This window comes from Oncorhynchus masou, unplaced genomic scaffold (assembly GCF_036934945.1).
Source record: "Oncorhynchus masou masou isolate Uvic2021 unplaced genomic scaffold, UVic_Omas_1.1 unplaced_scaffold_844, whole genome shotgun sequence".
Lineage (NCBI taxonomy): Eukaryota > Metazoa > Chordata > Actinopteri > Salmoniformes > Salmonidae > Oncorhynchus > Oncorhynchus masou.
Window position 1 is genome coordinate 113,298 of NW_027014907.1, and position 19,531 is coordinate 132,828.

Consider the following 19,531-nt stretch of genomic DNA (forward strand, 5'->3'; position numbering starts at 1 on the left):
CACCATTCCTCTCACCTTCCTTTACTGTCTATTCCTCCTTCCTTTACTGTCTATTCCTCCACCCAGCACCAGTCCTCTCACCTTCCTTTACTGTCTATTCCTCCACCCAACACCAGTCCTCTCACCTTCCTTTACTGTCTATTCCTCCACCCAGCACCAGTCCTCTAACCTTCCTTTACTGTCTATTCCTCCACCCAGCACCAGTCCTCTAACCTTCCTTTACTGTCTATTCCTCGACCCAGCACCAGTCCTCTAACCTTCCTTTACTGTCTATTCCTCCACCCAGCACCAGTCCTCTAACCTTCCTTTACTGTCTATTCCTCCACCCAGCACCAGTCCTCTCACCTCCTTTACTGTCTATTCCTCCTTCCTTTACTGTCTATTCCTCCACCCAGCACCAGTCCTCTAACCTTCCTTTACTGTCTATTCCTCCACCCAGCACCATTCCTCTCACCTTCCTTTACTGTCTATTCCTCCTTCCTTTACTGTCTATTCCTCCACCCAGCACCAGTCCTCTCACCTTCCTTTACTGTCTATTCCTCCACCCAGCACCAGTCCTCTAACCTTCCTTTACTGTCTATTCCTCCACCCAGCACCAGTCCTCTAACCTTCCTTTACTGTCTATTCCTCCTTCCTTTACTGTCTATTCCTCCACCCAGCACCAGTCCTCTCACCTCCTTTACTGTCTATTCCTCCACCCAGCACCAGTCCTCTCACCTTCCTTTACTGTCTATTCCTCCATCCAGCACCAGTCCTCTCACCTTCCTTTACTGTCTATTCCTCCACCCAGCACCAGTCCTCTTACCTTCCTTTACTGTCTATTCCTCCACCCAGCACCAGTCCTCTCACCTTCCTTTACTGTCTATTCCTCCACCCAGCACCAGTCCTCTCACCTCCTTTACTGTCTATTCCTCCACCCAGCACCAGTCCTCTCACCTCCTTTACTGTCTATTCCTCCACCCAGCACCAGTCCTCTCACCTTCCTTTACTGTCTATTCCTCCACCCAGCACCAGTCCTCTCACCTCCTTTACTGTCTATTCCTCCACCCAGCACCAGTCCTCTTACCTTCCTTTACTGTCTATTCCTCCATCCAGCACCAGTCCTCTCACCTTCCTTTACTGTCTATTCCTCCACCCAGCACCAGTCCTCTTACCTTCCTTTACTGTCTATTCCTCCACCCAGCACCAGTCCTCTCACCTTCCTTTACTGTCTATTCCTCCACCCAGCACCAGTCCTCTTACCTTCCTTTACTGTCTATTCCTCCACCCAGCACCAGTCCTCTCACCTTCCTTTACTGTCTATTCCTCCACCCAGCACCAGTCCTCTTACCTTCCTTTACTGTCTATTCCTCCACCCAGCACCAGTCCTCTCACCTTCCTTTACTGTCTATTCCTCCACCCAGCACCAGTCCTCTCACCTTCCTTTACTGTCTATTCCTCCACCCAGCACCAGTCCTCTCACCTTCCTTTACTGTCTATTCCTCCACCCAGCACCAGTCCTCTCACTTTCCTTTACTGTCTATTCCTCCACCCAGCACCAGTCCTCTCACCTTCCTTTACTGTCTATTCCTCCACCCAGCACCAGTCCTCTCACCTTCCTTTACTGTCTATTCCTCCACCCAGCACCAGTCCTCTCACTTTCCTTTACTGTCTATTCCTCCACCCAGCACCAGTCCTCTCACCTTCCTTTACTGTCTATTCCTCCACCCAGCACCAGTCCTCTCACCTCCTTTACTGTCTATTCCTCCTTCCTTTACTGTCTATTCCTCCACCCAGCACCAGTCCTCTCACCTCCTTTACTGTCTATTCCTCCACCCAGCACCAGTCCTCTAACCTTCCTTTACTGTCTATTCCTCCACCCAGCACCAGTCCTCTCACCTTCCTTTACTGTCTATTCCTCCACCCAGCACCAGTCCTCTCACCTCCTTTACTGTCTATTCCTCCACCCAGCACCAGTCCTCTCACCTTCCTTTACTGTCTATTCCTCCACCCAGCACCAGTCCTCTCACCTCCTTTACTGTCTATTCCTCCACCCAGCACCAGTCCTCTCACCTCCTTTACTGTCTATTCCTCCACCCAACACCAGTCCTCTCACCTTCCTTTACTGTCTATTCCTCCACCCAGCACCAGTCCTCTCACCTCCTTTACTGTCTATTCCTCCACCCAGCACCAGTCCTCTCACCTTCCTTTACTGTCTATTCCTCCACCCAGCACCAGTCCTCTAACCTTCCTTTACTGTCTATTCCTCCACCCAGCACCAGTCCTCTCACCTCCTTTACTGTCTATTCCTCCACCCAGCACCTGTCCTCTCACCTCCTTTACTGTCTATTCCTCCTTCCTTTACTGTCTATTCCTCCACCCAGCACCAGTCCTCTCACCTCCTTTACTGTCTATTCCTCCACCCAGCACCAGTCCTCTAACCTTCCTTTACTGTCTATTCCTCCACCCAGCACCAGTCCTCTCACCTCCTTTACTGTCTATTCCTCCACCCAGCACCAGTCCTCTCACCTCCTTTACTGTCTATTCCTCCACCCAGCACCAGTCCTCTAACCTTCCTTTACTGTCTATTCCTCCACCCAGCACCAGTCCTCTCACCTCCTTTACTGTCTATTCCTCCACCCAGCACCGGTCCTCTAACCTTCCTTTACTGTCTATTCCTCCACCCAGCACCAGTCCTCTAACCTTCCTTTACTGTCTATTCCTCCACCCAGCACCAGTCCTCTCACCTCCTTTACTGTCTATTCCTCCACCCAGCACCAGTCCTCTCACCTCCTTTACTGTCTATTCCTCCACCCAGCACCAGTCCTCTCAGCTCCTTTACTGTCTATTCCTCCACCCAGCACCAGTCCTCTCACCTCCTTTACTGTCTATCTGCAGATACGATGTTCTCTGTTGTTGAAAGATGTGTTCTGTACCACTGAATCAGGAATTCTTGATACATTTATAGATGGTTTGGTTTCGATCTCGTTCTTTCGTCTTCAGCTCTTTATTTTCATATTTTCTAATATTCAGCTCATAAATATATATATATGAATCTCTGCATTTTAAACACAGTGGATACTAAAGTCTGCACATTTCAATTTTTTATTCATATTTTACAGCAAATTGCTTGTAATCAAATTTACACACGTCACCATTCCCTGTTGAAGAACTACATGTTTTATGTCCGAGCTGTTCTTTCAGCAACAATCCAAGCCTGCCTGCTGTGCACCAGTCTGTGGCCTGTGACTTCCTCAATCTATAAGCACATCACCTGAAGGCCTTCACACTGTCACCAATATTCACACTCCCTCACACTCATCTACTCATGCTTACTATGTCGACACCTGTTATTTCAACAGGCTACTCACTTATTATTATCGGCATGCCTCTCAATGTAGTTAGTCTCTTCTCACAGCTGCTGAGTCTGAGCGCCATGAGTCTGGAGTAGCTGGGGCCAGCTTTGGGGTCAATTACAATTCAAGTCAGTCAATTCAGGAAGTAAATTGACGTTCCAATTCAAGTCAGTCAATTCAGGAAGTAAATTGACGTTCCAATTCAAGTCAGTCAATTCAGGAATTAAATTGACGTTCCATTTCAAGTCAGTCAATTCAGGAAATGAATTGACGTTCCAATTCAAGTCAGTCAATTCAGGAAGTAAATTGACGTTCCAATTCAAGTCAGTCAATTCAGGAATTAAATTGACGTTCCAATTCAAGTCAGTCAATTCAGGAAATAAATTGACGTTCCAATTCAAGTCAGTCAATTCAGGAAATAAATTGACGTTCCAATTCAATAATTGATTTTTTTTAAAGGCATCTTATTTTCAATGACTTCTCAATAAACTGAAAAGGAGAAGATATTTGTATTTAAATGTTAAATTCAAATCATTTCCTGAATTGACTTCCTTCAATTCAAAAGGACCCCAACCCTGATGAGTAGCAAGCAAGGCTGCGTTGTAATTAACACTATAGTAAGGGACCGTAGCCTATTGAATAGTGCTTTCATGTTTTTTATTTTTCTGTTTAATTATTTGTTCTGTGTAAGAATGAATGTACCCACTGTCCACTTTATTACACTGTTATTTAGATAAATCCATGTCAACAGGAACCCAGAAGTTTCCGGGTGTATTTTACCACATTAACTGGCGTTTCTACATGGCGTGTTTACAGTGAAGGTCCATAGGGCTTTCGATAAGTGGGGTTCAGGGGGCGAGGCCTAATATACTGTAATAATATAGCCTGGGGATGGTGTTTGAGGTTATTGCCAGTAATCTGCAGTGGTTGTGTGTTTCAGGAACAGCAGTTGGCTGAGAAGGAGGCGCGACGCTTCCAGCTAAAGATCGCTGAGCTGAGTGCCGTCATCCGCAAACTGGAGGACCGCAACGCCCTCTTGTCAGAGGAAAGAAATGAACTGGTGAGCCGTTCTGACGTCTTCTAATCACAAGTATAAACCAGGTGGTTCCAGCCCTGAACGCTGATTGGCTGGAGGACCGCAACGCCCTCTTGTCAGAGGAAAGAAATGAACTGGTGAGCCGTTCTGACGTCTTCTAATCACAAGTATAAACCGGGTGGTTCCAGCCCTGAATGCTGATTGGCTGGAGGACCGTAACGCCCTCTTGTCAGAGGAAAGACATGAACTGGTGAATTGGATCCGTTTGGTTCTGGTATAAAAAACAGGTTTGATATTGGATCAGTTTGTTTCTGGCTTAAAAAACAGGTTTGGTATTGGATCCGTTTGGTTCTGGCTTAAAAAACAGGTTTGGTATTGGATCCGTTTGGTTCTGGCTTAAAAAACAGGTTTGGTATTGGATCCGTTTGGTTCTGGTATAACAACCAGGTTTGGTATTGGATCAATTTGGTTCTGGCTTAAAAAACAGGTTTGGTATTGGATCCGTTTGGTTTTGGCACCTTTTATTTTATTTTGCGTGACCTTTGACCCACATATTGTGAAACAAAATGATTCAACAACATAGGGAGTGTTACTTTACTCACCGCGAACGGACACCAGCGTTCACTCACTTTTATTTTCCTCTACATCACTGCCCGTCAAGCTGAGAACCTTCATGTCATTGCAAAACGTTCCCACTTATTTAAAAAGCTTCTAAGCTGAGTTTACGGGACCATGTCATCGGTCCCAATACAAGCTGTGAACCTTCCTGCAATTGCAAAACGTTCCCACTTATTTAAAGAGCTTCTAAACTGAGTTTACGGGACCATGTCACCGGTCCCAATACAAGCTGTGAACCTTCCTGTCATTGCAAAACGTTCCCACTTATTTAAAGAGCTTCTAAGCTGAGTTTACGGGACCATGTCACCGGTCCCAATACAAGAACCAATGCCGTTTCAAATCCAAATGTATTTGTCACATACACATGGTTAGCAGATGTTAATGGTCACATACACATGGTTATCAGATGTTAATGGTCACATACACATGGTTATCAGATGTTAGTGGTCACATGCACATGGTTATCAGATGTTAATGGTCACATACACATGGTTAGCAGATGTTAATGGTCACATACACATGGTTAGCAGATGTTAATGGTCACATACACATGGTTAGCAGATGTTAATGGTCACATACACATGGTTAGCAGATGGTAATGGTCACATACACATGGTTAGCAGATGTTAATGGTCACATACACATGGTTATCAGATGTTAATGGTCACATACACATGGTTATCAGATGTTAATGGTCACATGCACATGGTTATCAGATGTTAATGGTCACATACACATGGTTATCAGATGTTAATGGTCACATACACATGGTTAGCAGATGTTAATGGTCACATACACATGGTTAGCAGATGTTAATGGTCACATACACATGGTTAGCAGATGTTAATGGTCACATACACATGGTTAGCAGATGTTAATGGTCACATACACATGGTTATCAGATGTTAATGGTCACATACACATGGTTATCAGATGTTAATGGTCACATACACACGGTTATCAGATATATCAGTTATCAGGGCTTCTAGTTCCAACAGTGCAGTAATATCTAACAAGTAATCTAACAATTCCACAACAACAACCCAATACACACAAATCTAAAGGAATGGAATAAGAATATGTACATATAAATATATGGATGAGAGAGCGGCAAAGGCAAGATACAATAGATGGTATAAAATAGAGTATATACATGTGAGATGAGTATATAAGATATGTAAACATTAAAGTGGCATTAGTATCAAACTCCAGGCCCAAGGTCAGATGACATGAAAATAGAGTTATTTTGGCCAATCACACCGGCGGTGAGTTTGGTGTTTAAAAAACAGAAGCATATGCAGAAAGTTACCTTGTACTTAAGGTAAAATATGGTAGTGGATCATTGATGTTATGGTAAAATATGGTAGTGGATCATTGATGTTATGGTAAGATATGGTGGTGGATCATTGATGTTTTGGTATAATATGGTAGTGGATCATTGATGTTATGGTAAAATATGGTGGTGATGTTATGTTATGGTAAGATATGCTAGTGGATCATTGATGTTATGGTAAAATATGGTAGTGATGTTATGGTAAGATATGGTAGTGGATCATTGATGTTATGGTATAATATGGTAGTGGATCATTGATGTTATGGTAAAATATGGTAGTGATGTTATGGTAAGATATGGTAGTGGATCATTGATGTTATGGTAAGATATGGTAGTGATGTTATGGTAAGATATGGTAGTGGATCATTGATGTTATGGTAAGATATGGTAGTGATGTTATGGTAAGATATGCTAGTGGATCATTGATGTTATGGTAAAATATGGTAGTGGATCATTGATGTTATGGTAAGATATGCTAGTGGATCATTGATGTTATGGTAAAATATGGTAGTGGATCATTGATGTTATGGTAAGATATGGTGTTGATGTTATGGTAAGATATGGTAGTGGATCATTGATGTTATGGTAAAATATGGTAGTGGACCATTGATGTTATGGTAAGATATGGTAGTGGATCATTGATGTTATGGTAAGATATGGTAGTGGATCATTGATGTTATGGTAAGATATGCTAGTGGATCATTGATGTTATGGTAAGATATGGTAGTGGATCATTGATGTTATGGTAAGATATGGTAGTGGATCATTGATGTTATGGTAAGATATGGTAGTGGATCATTGATGTTATAGTAAGATATGGTAGTGGATCATTGATGTTATGGTAAGATATGGTAGTGATGTTATGGTAAGATATGCTAGTGGATCATTGATGTTATGGTAAAATATGGTAGTGGATCATTGATGTTATGGTAAGATATGCTAGTGGATCATTGATGTTATGGTAAAATATGGTAGTGGACCATTGATGTTATGGTAAGATATGGTAGTGGACCATTGATGTTATGGTAAGATATGGTAGTGGATCATTGATGTTATGGTAAGATATGGTAGTGGATCATTGATGTTATGGTAAAATATGGTAGTGATGTTATGTTAGGATAAAATATGGTGGTTGATCATTGATGTTCAGGTAAAATATGGTAGTGGATCATTGATGTTATGGTAAAATATGGTAGTGGATCATTGATGTTATGGTAAAATATGGTGGTGATGTTATGTTCTGGTATAATATGGTAGTAGATCATTGATGTTATGGTAAAATATGGTCGTGATGTTATGGTAAAAAATGGTGGTGGATCATTGATGTTATGGTAAAAAATGGTGGTGGATCATTGATGTTATGGTAAGATATGGTAGTGGATCATTGATGTTATGGTAAAATATGGTGGTGATGTTATGTTATGGTAAAATATGGTGGTGATGTTATGGTAAAATATGTTGGTAGATCATTGATGTTATGGTAAAATATGGTGGTTATGTTATGGTAAAATATGGTGATGTTATGTTATGGTAAAATATGTTGGTAGATCATTGATGTTATGGTAAAATATGGTGGTGATGTTATGGTGAAATATAGTGATGTTATGTTATGGTAAAATATGTTGGTGGATCATTGATGTTATGCGGCTATTTTGTTTCCACTGGTCCTGTGGCCCTTGTTAAGGTCAACGACATCATGAACTTTACAAAGTACCAGGACATTTGACCAAATACCAGGTTGCGTCTCTCAGGAGGCTGGCACTTTGCCGCAAGTGGATCTTCCAGCAAGACAATAATCCCAACCACACGTCAAAATCCACAACGAAATTATTAATTGACCACAAAAATCAACATTTTGAAATGGCCATCTCCGTCTTTGGACTTGAACCCCATTGACCATCTGTAGTTTGAATTGGAGAGGGCAGTTCACAAAGAGCAGATGAAGGATATCAAGGATGTGGAAAGATTCTGTATGGAGGACTGGTCTAACACCCCCCCCCCCCACCCCCCAATGTCCTGCTCATCTATATCAAGGATGTGGAAAGATTCTGTATGGAGGACTGGTCTAACCCCCCCCCCCCCCCATGTACTACTCATCTATATCAAGGATGTGGAAAGATTCTGTATGGAGGACTGGTCTAACCCCCCCCCCCCCATGTACTACTCATCTATATCAAGGATGTGGAAAGATTCTGTATGGAGGACTGGTCTAACACCTCCCCCCCTCCCCCAATGTACTGCTCATCTATATCAAGGATGTGGAAAGATTCTGTATGGAGGACTGGTCTAACACCCCCCCCCCCCTCCCCCAATGTACTGCTCATCTATATCAAGGATGTGGAAAGATTCTGTATGGAGGACTGGTCTAACACCTCCCCCTCCCCCAATGTACTGCTCATCTATATCAAGGATGTGTAAAGATTCTGTATGGAGGACTGGTCTAACACCCCCCCCCCCCCCCCAATGTACTGCTCATCTATATCAAGGATGTGTAAAGATTCTGTATGGAGGACTGGTCTAACACCTCCCCCTCCCCCAATGTACTGCTCATCTATATCAAGGATGTGGAAAGATTCTGTATGGAGGACTGGTCTAACTCCCCCCCCCCCTCAATGTACTGCTCATCTATATCAAGGATGTGGAAAGATTCTGTATGGAGGACTGGTCTAACACCCCCCCCCTCCCAATGTACTGCTCATCTATATCAAGGGTGCCGATAATTGTGGACCTGACTGTGTCTGTGTCTAGCAGCAGCGCACGCGAGAGGCAGAGGGCCCCTGCTGGACAAGAACGATACTGATGACGTGTGTGTGAGTGTGTGTGTGTGTGTGTGTGTGTGTGTGTGTGTGTGTGTGTGTGTGTGTGTGTGTGTGTTTGTGTGTGTGTGTGTCCGTCTAGCAGCAGCGCACGCGAGAGGCAGAGGGCCCCTGCTGGACAAGAACGATACTGATGACGTGTGTGTGAGTGTGTGAGTGTGTGTGTGTGTGAGTGTGAGTTTGTGTGTGTGTGTGTGTGTGTGTGTGTGTGTGTGTGTGTGTGTGTGTGTGTGTGTGTGTGTGTGTGTGTGTGTGTGTGTGTGTGTGTGTGTGTGTGTGTGTGTGTGTATGTCCGTCTAGCAGCAGCGCACGCGAGAGGCAGAGGGCCCCTGCTGGACAAGAACGATACTGATGGTTTGTGTGTTTGTGTGTCCGTCTAGCTGAAGCGCCTAAGAGAGGCAGAGAGCCAGTTTATGCCCCTGCTGGATAAGAACAAGAGGCTGAGCAGGAAGAATGAGGAGCTGGCCCACGCATTCAGACGCATGGAGAACAAACTACGCTTCATTACAGAGGAGAACATGGAAATGGTACAGCACACACACACACACACACACACACACACACACACACACACACACACACACACACACACACACACACACACACACACACACACACACACACACACACACACACACACACACACACACACACACACACACACACAGTTGTCAATGTTTTTTCTTGGTTCTGTGCAGTTGTAAATCAAACAAATACATGTGTGTACACCAAATGTGTTTTCAATTTCAACATCATTTATAAGAAATAGTGAATCATGCAAGGGTGCCTATATATTTCACTGCACAGGTGAACACTGGCTCCCTTGAACTCAGTACAGTAATCTCTTGTGACAGAGAGATAACAGAATACTGGCTACCTTGAACTCAGTACAGTAATCTCTTGTGACAGAGAGATAACAGAACACTGACTACCTTTATGCTAATTGGTGGGTATAATCCTGAATGCTGATTGGTTAAAATCGCATTCCAGCCGGTGTCTATTCCACAAGTTACCACCGGTTAAGTCTATGATGTTAAAATGCCTATTTACTCTGTTCCATCTGACCATCTCATCAGCCCTATCCAATGTCTCATCAGCCCAGTCCACTGTCTCATCAGCCCTATCCACTGTCTCATCAGCCCTATCCACTGTCTCATCAGCCCTATCCACTGTCTCATCAGCCCAGTCCACTGTCTCATCAGCCCTATCCACTGTCTCATCAGCCCTATCCACTGTCTCATCTGCCCAATCCACTGTCTCATCAGCCCTATCCACTGTCTCATCAGCCCAATCCACTGTCTCATCAGCCCTATCCACTGTCTCATCAGCCCAATCCACTGTCTCATCAGCCCTATCCACTGTCTCATCAGCCCCATCCACTGTCTCATCAGCCCTATCCACTGTCTCATCAGCCCAATCCACTGTCTCATCAGCCCTATCCACTGTCTCATCAGCCCAATCCACTGTCTCATCAGCCCTATCCACTGTCTCATCAGCCCTATCCACTGTCTCATCAGCCCAATCCACTGTCTCATCAGCCCAATCCACTGTCTCATCAGCCCTATCCACTGTCTCATCAGCCCAATCCACTGTCTCATCAGCCCTATCCACTGTCTCATCAGCCCAATCCACTGTCTCATCAGCCCTGTCCACTGTCTCATCAGCCCTATCCACTGTCTCATCAGCCCTATACACTGTCTCATCAGGCATATCCACTGTCTCATCAGCCCAATCCACTGTCTCATCAGCCCAATCCACTGTCTCATCAGCCCTATCCACTGTCTCATCAGCCCTATCCACTGTCTCATCAGCCCTATCCACTGTCTCATCAGCCCAATCCACCGTCTCATCAGGCATATCCACCGTCTCATCAGCCCTATCCACTGTCTCATCAGCCCTATCCACTGTCTCATCAGCCCCATCCACTGTCTCATCAGCCCAATCCACTGTCTCATCAGCCCTATCCACTGTCTCATCAGCCCAATCCACTGTCTCATCAGCCCTATCCACTGCCTCATCAGCCCCATCCACTGTCTCATCAGCCCCATCCACTGTCTCATCAGCCCCGTCCACTGTCTCATCAGCCCAGTCCACTGTCTCATCAGCCCAGTCCACTGTCTCATCAGCCCAGTCCACTGTCTCATCAGCCCTATCCACTGTCTCATCAGCCCTATCCACTGTCTCATCAGCCCAGCCCGGCAATTTATGAACTTGATCTCCACTATAAAAAGCATCTCGACATTATCTCACATGTCTTTTAGACTAACGTTTAACAGCAGTGATTTGTATAAACCTTGCTGTCTGTCTCGCCGACATTTGCAACATTGTTTCAATATTTAAATTCGATCTCCAGCTGTCCCATAGTAATGAACGAATCTGGAGTCGGACGAGACAGACAGGCAGGCAGCGTTTCTCAGCCAGTGGAAATCATGAATCAGCTGACATCATTTTTATGGATTTCATTGATGTATAAAAAAGAAATGTAAATTGAAAAAAGGTCAAACGAAACGAAGTGCAGCTAGTTTGCAGAGTTTGCAGTCTTTCCATCTTCAGTTTGAAGTGATTGTGTTAGCTGTGTTGTTGGCTAGCTCCTCAGAACAACAGTGTCCTGACGAGTGACCACACCAGGCAAAATCACACCTCATTAGTTCATTGTTATGAATGAACTAGTATGAATAAATTAATAAATTAATCAAAAGAACGTTTTTTAAATTAAAATGTATCAATAATTATTTGAATAATTTGGTAACCCGTATAAAAGTGACAATGCCATTGAAGCCGGTGTTTGGGGCCTAACAACACCCAATATATCCTCCAAACACCGGCTTCTGGGGCATTATCACTTAATTAGCATAGAGTACAGTAACTTCTAGTGTCAGAGAGTTAACAGAACACTGACTACCCTTATTAACACAGTACAGTAATCTCTAGTGACAGAGAGATAACAGAACACTGACTGCCCTTATTAACTCAGTACAGTAATCTCTAGTGACAGAGAGATAACAGAACACTGACTACCCTTATTAACACAGTACAGTAATCTCTAGTGACAGAGAGATAACAGAACACTGACTACCCTTATTAATTAACACAGTACAGTAATCCCTAGTGACAGAGAGATAACAGAACACTGACTACCCTTATTAACACAGTACAGTAATCTCTAGTGACAGAGAGATAACAGAACACTGACTACCCGTATTAACTCAGTACAGTAATCTCTAGTGACAGAGAGATAACAGAACACTGACTACCCTTATTAACACAGTACAGTAATCTCTAGTGACAGAGAGATAACAGAACACTGACTACCCTTATTAACACAGTACAGTAATCTCTAGTGACAGAGAGTTAACAGAACACTGACTACCCTTATTAACTCAGTACAGTAATCTCTAGTGACAGAGAGATAACAGAACACTGACTACCCTTATTAATTAACACAGTACAGTAATCCCTAGTGTCAGAGAGATAACAGAACACTGACTACCCTTATTAACACAGTACAGTAATCTCTAGTGACAGAGAGTTAACAGAACATTGACTACCCTTATTAACTCAGTACAGTAATCTCTAGTGACAGAGAGATAACAGAACACTGACTACCCTTATTAACTAACACAGTACAGTAATCCCTAGTGTCAGAGAGATAACAGAACACTGACTACCCTTATTAATTAACACAGTACAGTAATCCCTAGTGACAGAGAGATAACAGAACACTGACTACCCTTATTAATTAACACAGTAGAGTAATCCCTTGTGACAGAGAGTTAACATGAATCAAGTGGACTAGCTGACTAGTGCATAGAGATTTGCTTCTTCAGATTTCAGAAAATGCCTCAAATTGAATATCTTTATTGTTTTTAAAGCTGCAATATGTCACTTTTTGGGCGACATGACCAAAATCACATAGAAATACGAGTTCTAGACATGTCATTCTCATTGAAAACCAATCTAAGAAGCGGTAGATCTGTTCTATGTGCTTTTCTTCTATGCTTCCTGTTCATAAGTTTATTTTTTCCATCTTTTACTTTCGGGTTTTGTACATCAGCTTCAAACAGCTGAATATATAATATTTTTGGTTGATGGTACAATGGATTCTTCCGACTATACATTGCTTGTTTTGTCACATAAACTGACAACAGGCAAGCTATTCAAATTTTAGCAACCAGGAAATGGTGGAGTGATTTCTGCGTATTACACCTTTACCCGGTTGACTTCCTTTCCAGAGAGAGAAGGTTGCCACCAAAAGACGTCCCAGCTCTCTAAACGACCTTGATCAGAGTCAGGAGGAGAGAGAGATCGAGTTCCTCAGACTGCAGGTTCTGGAACAGCAGAATATTATTGACGACCTGTCAAAGGTATTTACAATTTCTATGACAACAGCACCCCTTCCGTGGGTTTTCTCTGTGGTTCTCTCTCTCTCTCTGTCTCTCTGTCTCTGCCTCTCTCTGCCTCTCTCTCTCTTTCTCTCTCTCTTTCTCACTGTCATTCTTTATCTCCTTCTCTCTCTCTCTCTCTCTCTCTCTCTCCATCTCTCTCTCTCTCTCCATCCCTCTCTCTCTCTCCATCCCTCTCTCTCTCTCTCTCTCTCCATCCCTCTCTCTCTCTCTCTCTCTCTCTCTCTGTCACACTCATGCTCACAGTCCCCTTCACTGGTAGGGCCAAACACACTGATGATTTTGAATCGTACGGAAGGGATTTGTAGTCATGAAACACAGGATGAGACATTGCAACAACAACAAAATGTATATGTTTTCTAGGCACTGGAGACAGCTGGATACGTGAAGAGTGTGATTGTAAGTTAATTAAGATAATTCCATCAAGTATTATGATAGGAATGCAACATGATGGATAGTTTAATGGAAACAACAACTAATCTAACATTATATCAATACAATCTTAGTTTGATGCAACCCCTCCCCAGACTCTGATATGGAAACGTCCTTGTGTGTCCACTTTCACTATATATAGTAGTGCACTACTTTTGTCCAGAGACATCTGGTGGGCCCTGGTCAAAAGTAGTGCACTACATATGGAATAGGGTACCATTTGGAATGTATCCTCAGTCTATCAGCCTCAAAGGAGGGACACGATCTGCATCTTTAGTGTCTCTGAGGATAGTACTGTTTAATATTAGGTGTCTATGAGGATAGTACTGTTTAATATTAGGTGTCTATGAGGATAGTACTGTTTAATATTAGGTGTCTCTGAGGATAGTACTGTTTAATATTAGGTGTCTATGAGGATAGTACTGTTTAATATCTAGCTATGTCTATGAGGATAGTACTGTTTAATATTAGGTGTCTATGAGGATAGTACTGTTTAATATCTAGCTATGTCTATGAGGATAGTACTGTTTAATATTAGGTGTCTATGAGGATGGTACTGTTTAATATCTAGCTATGTCTATGAGGATAGTACTGTTTAATATTAGGTGTCTATGAGGATAGTACTGTTTAATATCTAGCTATGTCTATGAGGATAGTACTGTTTAATATCTAGCTATGTCTATGAGGATAGTACTGTTTAATATTAGGTGTCTATGAGGATAGTACTGTTTAATATTAGGTGTCTATGAGGATAGTACTGTTTAATATTAGGTGTCTCTGAGGATAGTACTGTTTAATATTAGGTGTCTATGAGGATAGTACTGTTTAATATTAGGTGTCTATGAGGATAGTACTGTTTAATATTAGGTGTCTATGAGGATAGTACTGTGTAATATTAGGTGTCTATGAGGATAGTACTGTTTAATATTAGGTGTCTATGAGGACAGTACTGTTTAATATCTAGCTATGTCTTTGAGAATACTACTGTTTAATATTAGGTGTCTATGAGGATAGTACTGTTTAATATTAGGTGTCTATGAGGACAGTACTGTTTAATATCTAGCTATGTCTTTGAGAATACTACTGTTTAATATTAGGTGTCTATGAGGATAGTACTGTTTAATATTAGGTGTCTATGAGGATAGTACTGTTTAATATTAGGTGTCCATGAGGATAGTACTGTTTAATATCTAGCTATGTCTATGAGGATAGTACTGTTTAATATTAGGTGTCTATGAGGATAGTACTGTTTAATATTAGGTGTCTATGAGGATAGTACTGTTTAATATCTAGCTATGTCTTTGAGAATACTACTGTTTAATATTGGGTGTCTATGAGGATAGTACTGTTTAATATTAGGTGTCTATGAGGATAGTACTGTTTAATATTAGGTGTCTATGAGGATGGTACTGTTTAATATTAGGTGTCTATGACGATAGGACTGTTTAATATTAGGTGTCTATGAGGATAGTACTGTTTAATATTAGGTGTCTCTGAGGATAGTACTGTTTAATATTAGGTGTCTATGAGGATAGTACTGTTTAATATTAGGTGTCTCTGAGGATAGTACTGTTTAATATTAGGTGTCCATGAGGATAGTACTGTTTAATATTAGGTGTCTTTGAGGATACTACTGTTTAATATCTAGCTATGTCTTTGAGAATACTACTGTTTAATATTAGGTGTCTATGAGGACAGTACTGTTTAATATCTAGCTATGTCTATGAGGATAGTACTGTTTAATATTAGGTGTCTATGAGGATAGTAATGTTTAATATTAGGTGTCTCTGAGGATAGTACTGTTTAATATTAGGTGTCTATGAGGATAGTACTGTTTAATATCTAGCTATGTCTATGAGGATAGTACTGTTTAATATTAGGTGTCTATGAGGATGGTACTGTTTAATATTAGGTGTCTCTGAGGATGGTACTGTTTAATATTAGGTGTCTATGAGGATAGTACTGTTTAATATTAGGTGTCTCTGAGGATAGTACTGTTTAATATTAGGTGTCTATGAGGATAGTACTGTTTAATATTAGGTGTCTATGAGTATAGTACTGTTTAATATCTAGCTATGTCTATGAGGATAGTACTGTTTAATATTAGGTGTCTATGAGGATGGTACTTTTTAATATTAGGTGTCTCTGAGGATGGTACTGTTTAATATTAGGTGTCTCTGAGGATAGTACTGTTTAATATTAGGTGTCTATGAGGATAGTACTGTTTAATATTAGGTGTCTCTGAGGATAGTACTGTTTAATATCTAGCTATGTCTATGAGGATAGTACTGTTTAATATCTAGCTATGTCTATGAGGATAGTACTGTTTAATATTAGGTGTCTATGAGGATAGTACTGTTTAATATTAGGTGTCTCTGAGTATAGTACTGTTTAATATTAGGTGTCTCTGAGGATAGTACTGTTTAATATTAGGTGTCTATGAGGATAGTACTGTTTAATATCTAGCTATGTCTCTGAGGATAGTACTGTTTAATATTAGGTGTCTATGAGGATAGTACTGTTTAATATTAGGTGTCTATGAGGATAGTGCTGTTTAATATTAGGTGTCTGAGGATAGTACTGTTTAATATTAGGTGTCTATGAGGATAGTACTGTTTAATATTAGGTGTCTCTGAGGATAGTACTGTTTAATATTAGGTGTCTATGAGGATAGTACTGTTTAATATTAGGTGTCTCTGAGGATAGTACTGTTTAATATTAGGTGTCCATGAGGATAGTACTGTTTAATATTAGGTGTCTTTGAGGATACTACTGTTTAATATCTAGCTATGTCTTTGAGAATACTACTGTTTAATATTAGGTGTCTATGAGGACAGTACTGTTTAATATCTAGCTATGTCTATGAGGATAGTACTGTTTAATATTAGGTGTCTATGAGGATAGTAATGTTTAATATTAGGTGTCTCTGAGGATAGTACTGTTTAATATTAGGTGTCTATGAGGATAGTACTGTTTAATATCTAGCTATGTCTATGAGGATACTACTGTTTAATATTAGGTGTCTATGAGGATAGTAATGTTTAATATTAGGTGTCTATGAGGATAGTACTGTTTAATATTAGGTGTCTATGAGGATAGTACTGTTTAATATTAGGTGTCTATGAGGATAGTACTGTTTAATATTAGGTGTCTATGAGGATAGTACTGTTTAATATCTAGCTATGTCTATGAGGATAGTAATGTTTAATATTAGGTGTCTATGAGGATAGTAATGTTTAATATTAGGTGTCTATGAGGATAGTACTGTTTAATATTAGGTGTCTATGAGGATAGTACTGTTTAATATTAGGTGTCTATGAGGATAGTACTGTTTAATATTAGGTGTCTATGAGGATAGTACTGTTTAATATCTAGCTATGTCTATGAGGATAGTACTGTTTAATATTAGGTGTCTATGAGGATGGTACTGTTTAATATTAGGTGTCTCTGAGGATGGTACTGTTTAATATTAGGTGTCTATGAGGATAGTACTGTTTAATATTAGGTGTCTCTGAGGATAGTACTGTTTAATATTAGGTGTCTATGAGGATAGTACTGTTTAATATTAGGTGTCTATGAGTATAGTACTGTTTAATATCTAGCTATGTCTATGAGGATAGTACTGTTTAATATTAGGTGTCTATGAGGATGGTACTGTTTAATATTAGGTGTCTCTGAGGATGGTACTGTTTAATATTAGGTGTCTCTGAGGATAGTACTGTTTAATATTAGGTGTCTATGAGGATAGTACTGTTTAATATTAGGTGTCTCTGAGGATAGTACTGTTTAATATCTAGCTATGTCTATGAGGATAGTACTGTTTAATATTAGGTGTCTATGAGGATAGTACTGTTTAATATCTAGCTATGTCTATGAGGATAGTACTGTTTAATATTAGGTGTCTCTGAGGATAGTACTTTTTAATATTAGGTGTCTATGAGGATAGTACTGTTTAATATTAGGTGTCTCTGAGGATAGTACTGTTTAATATCTAGCTATGTCTATGAGGATAGTACTGTTTAATATCTAGCTATGTCTATGAGGATAGTACTGTTTAATATTAGGTGTCTATGAGGATAGTACTGTTTAATATTAGGTGTCTATGAGGATAGTGCTGTTTAATATTAGGTGTCTGAGGATAGTACTGTTTAATATTAGGTGTCTATGAGGATAGTACTGTTTAATATCTAGCTATGTCTATGAGGATAGTACTGTTTAATATCTAGCTATGTCTATGAGGATAGTACTGTTTAATATCTAGCTATGTCTATGAGGATAGTACTGTTTAATATTAGGTGTCTATGAGGATGGTACTGTTTAATATTAGGTGTCTCTGAGGATGGTACTGTTTAATATTAGGTGTCTATGAGGATAGTACTGTTTAATATCTAGCTATGTCTATGAGGATAGTACTGTTTAATATTAGGTGTCTATGATGATAGTACTGTTTAATATTAGTTGTCTATGAGGATAGTACTGTTTAATGTTAGGTGTCTATGAGGATAGTACTGTTTAATATTAGGTGTCTATGAGGATAGTACTGTTTAATATTAGGTGTCTATGAGGATAGTGCTGTTTAATATTAGGTGTCTATGAGGATAGTACTGTTTAATATTAGGTGTCTCTGAGGATAGTACTGTTTAATATTAGGTGTCTATGAGGATAGTACTGTTTAATATTAGGTGTCTATGAGCATAGTACTGTTTAATGTTAGGTGTCTATGAGGATAGTACTGTTTAATGTTAGGTGTCTATGAGGATAGTACTGTTTAATATTAGGTGTCTATGAGGATAGTACTGTTTAATATTAGGTGTCTATGAGGATAGTACTGTTTAATATTAGGTGTCTATGAGGAAAGCTCTGTTTAATACGCCTGTTGTATTCGGCACATGACAAACAACCATTTCCCGTAATCTTCCATGGAACGATGTTCTAGGAAAGAGATATGCTGCTGAGGTACAGGCGGCAGGGCAGCCTGGGGAGGAAGAAGGCCATCAGGCCGTCTAAACCGCTGGTAGAGACCTTCTTTGGTTACGATGAAGAGGCCTCTATAGACTCAGACGGTTCCTCCATCTCCGTCCACACAGACAGGACACCGTGCACACCAGACGATGACCTGGAGGAGGTAAGACATGGAGACTCACAGATTTGTCGTGTCGTGTTTAAGGGGAGTCTGACAGAGAGAAAGAGTGTGATCAAGAGAGAGGGAGAGAGGAAAGAGAGAACGATCAAGACTGAGAGAAAGAGTGTGATCAAGAGAGAGGGAGAGAGGAAAGAGAGAACGATCAAGACTGAGAGAAAGAGTATGATCAAGAGAGAGGGAGAGAGGAAAGGGAGAACGATCAAGACTGAGAGAAAGAGTGTGATCAAGAGAGATTGAGAGAGGAAAGGGAGAACGATCAAGACTGAGAGAAAGAGTGTGATCAAGAGAGAGGGAGAGAGGAAAGAGAGAAAGATCAAGACTGAGAGAAAGAGTGTGATCAAGAGAGAGGGAGAGAGGAAAGAGAGAACGATCAAGACTGAGAGAAAGAGTGTGATCAAGAGAGAGGGAGAGAGGA

General features: G+C 41.0%; 1 protein-coding gene across 10 annotated transcripts in view; it reads left to right on the forward strand.

Annotated features, from left to right (window-relative positions):
• The window catches only part of LOC135537808 (janus kinase and microtubule-interacting protein 3-like), a 129,501-nt gene that overhangs the window by 85,301 nt on the left and 24,669 nt on the right, over positions 1-19,531 (forward strand). For 5 of the 10 annotated variants that reach the window (XM_064963818.1, XM_064963817.1, XM_064963819.1 and 2 more), the window contains 5 exons: positions 4,276-4,395; positions 9,519-9,665; positions 13,371-13,502; positions 13,905-13,940; positions 18,910-19,098. In XM_064963818.1, the coding sequence (XP_064819890.1) occupies positions 4,276-4,395; positions 9,519-9,665; positions 13,371-13,502; positions 13,905-13,940; positions 18,910-19,098 (624 nt within the window). The remainder of the gene's footprint in view (positions 1-4,275; positions 4,396-9,518; positions 9,666-13,370; positions 13,503-13,904; positions 13,941-18,909; positions 19,099-19,531) is intronic. The other 5 variants (XM_064963826.1, XM_064963827.1, XM_064963821.1 and 2 more) reach the window with 3 other exon arrangements.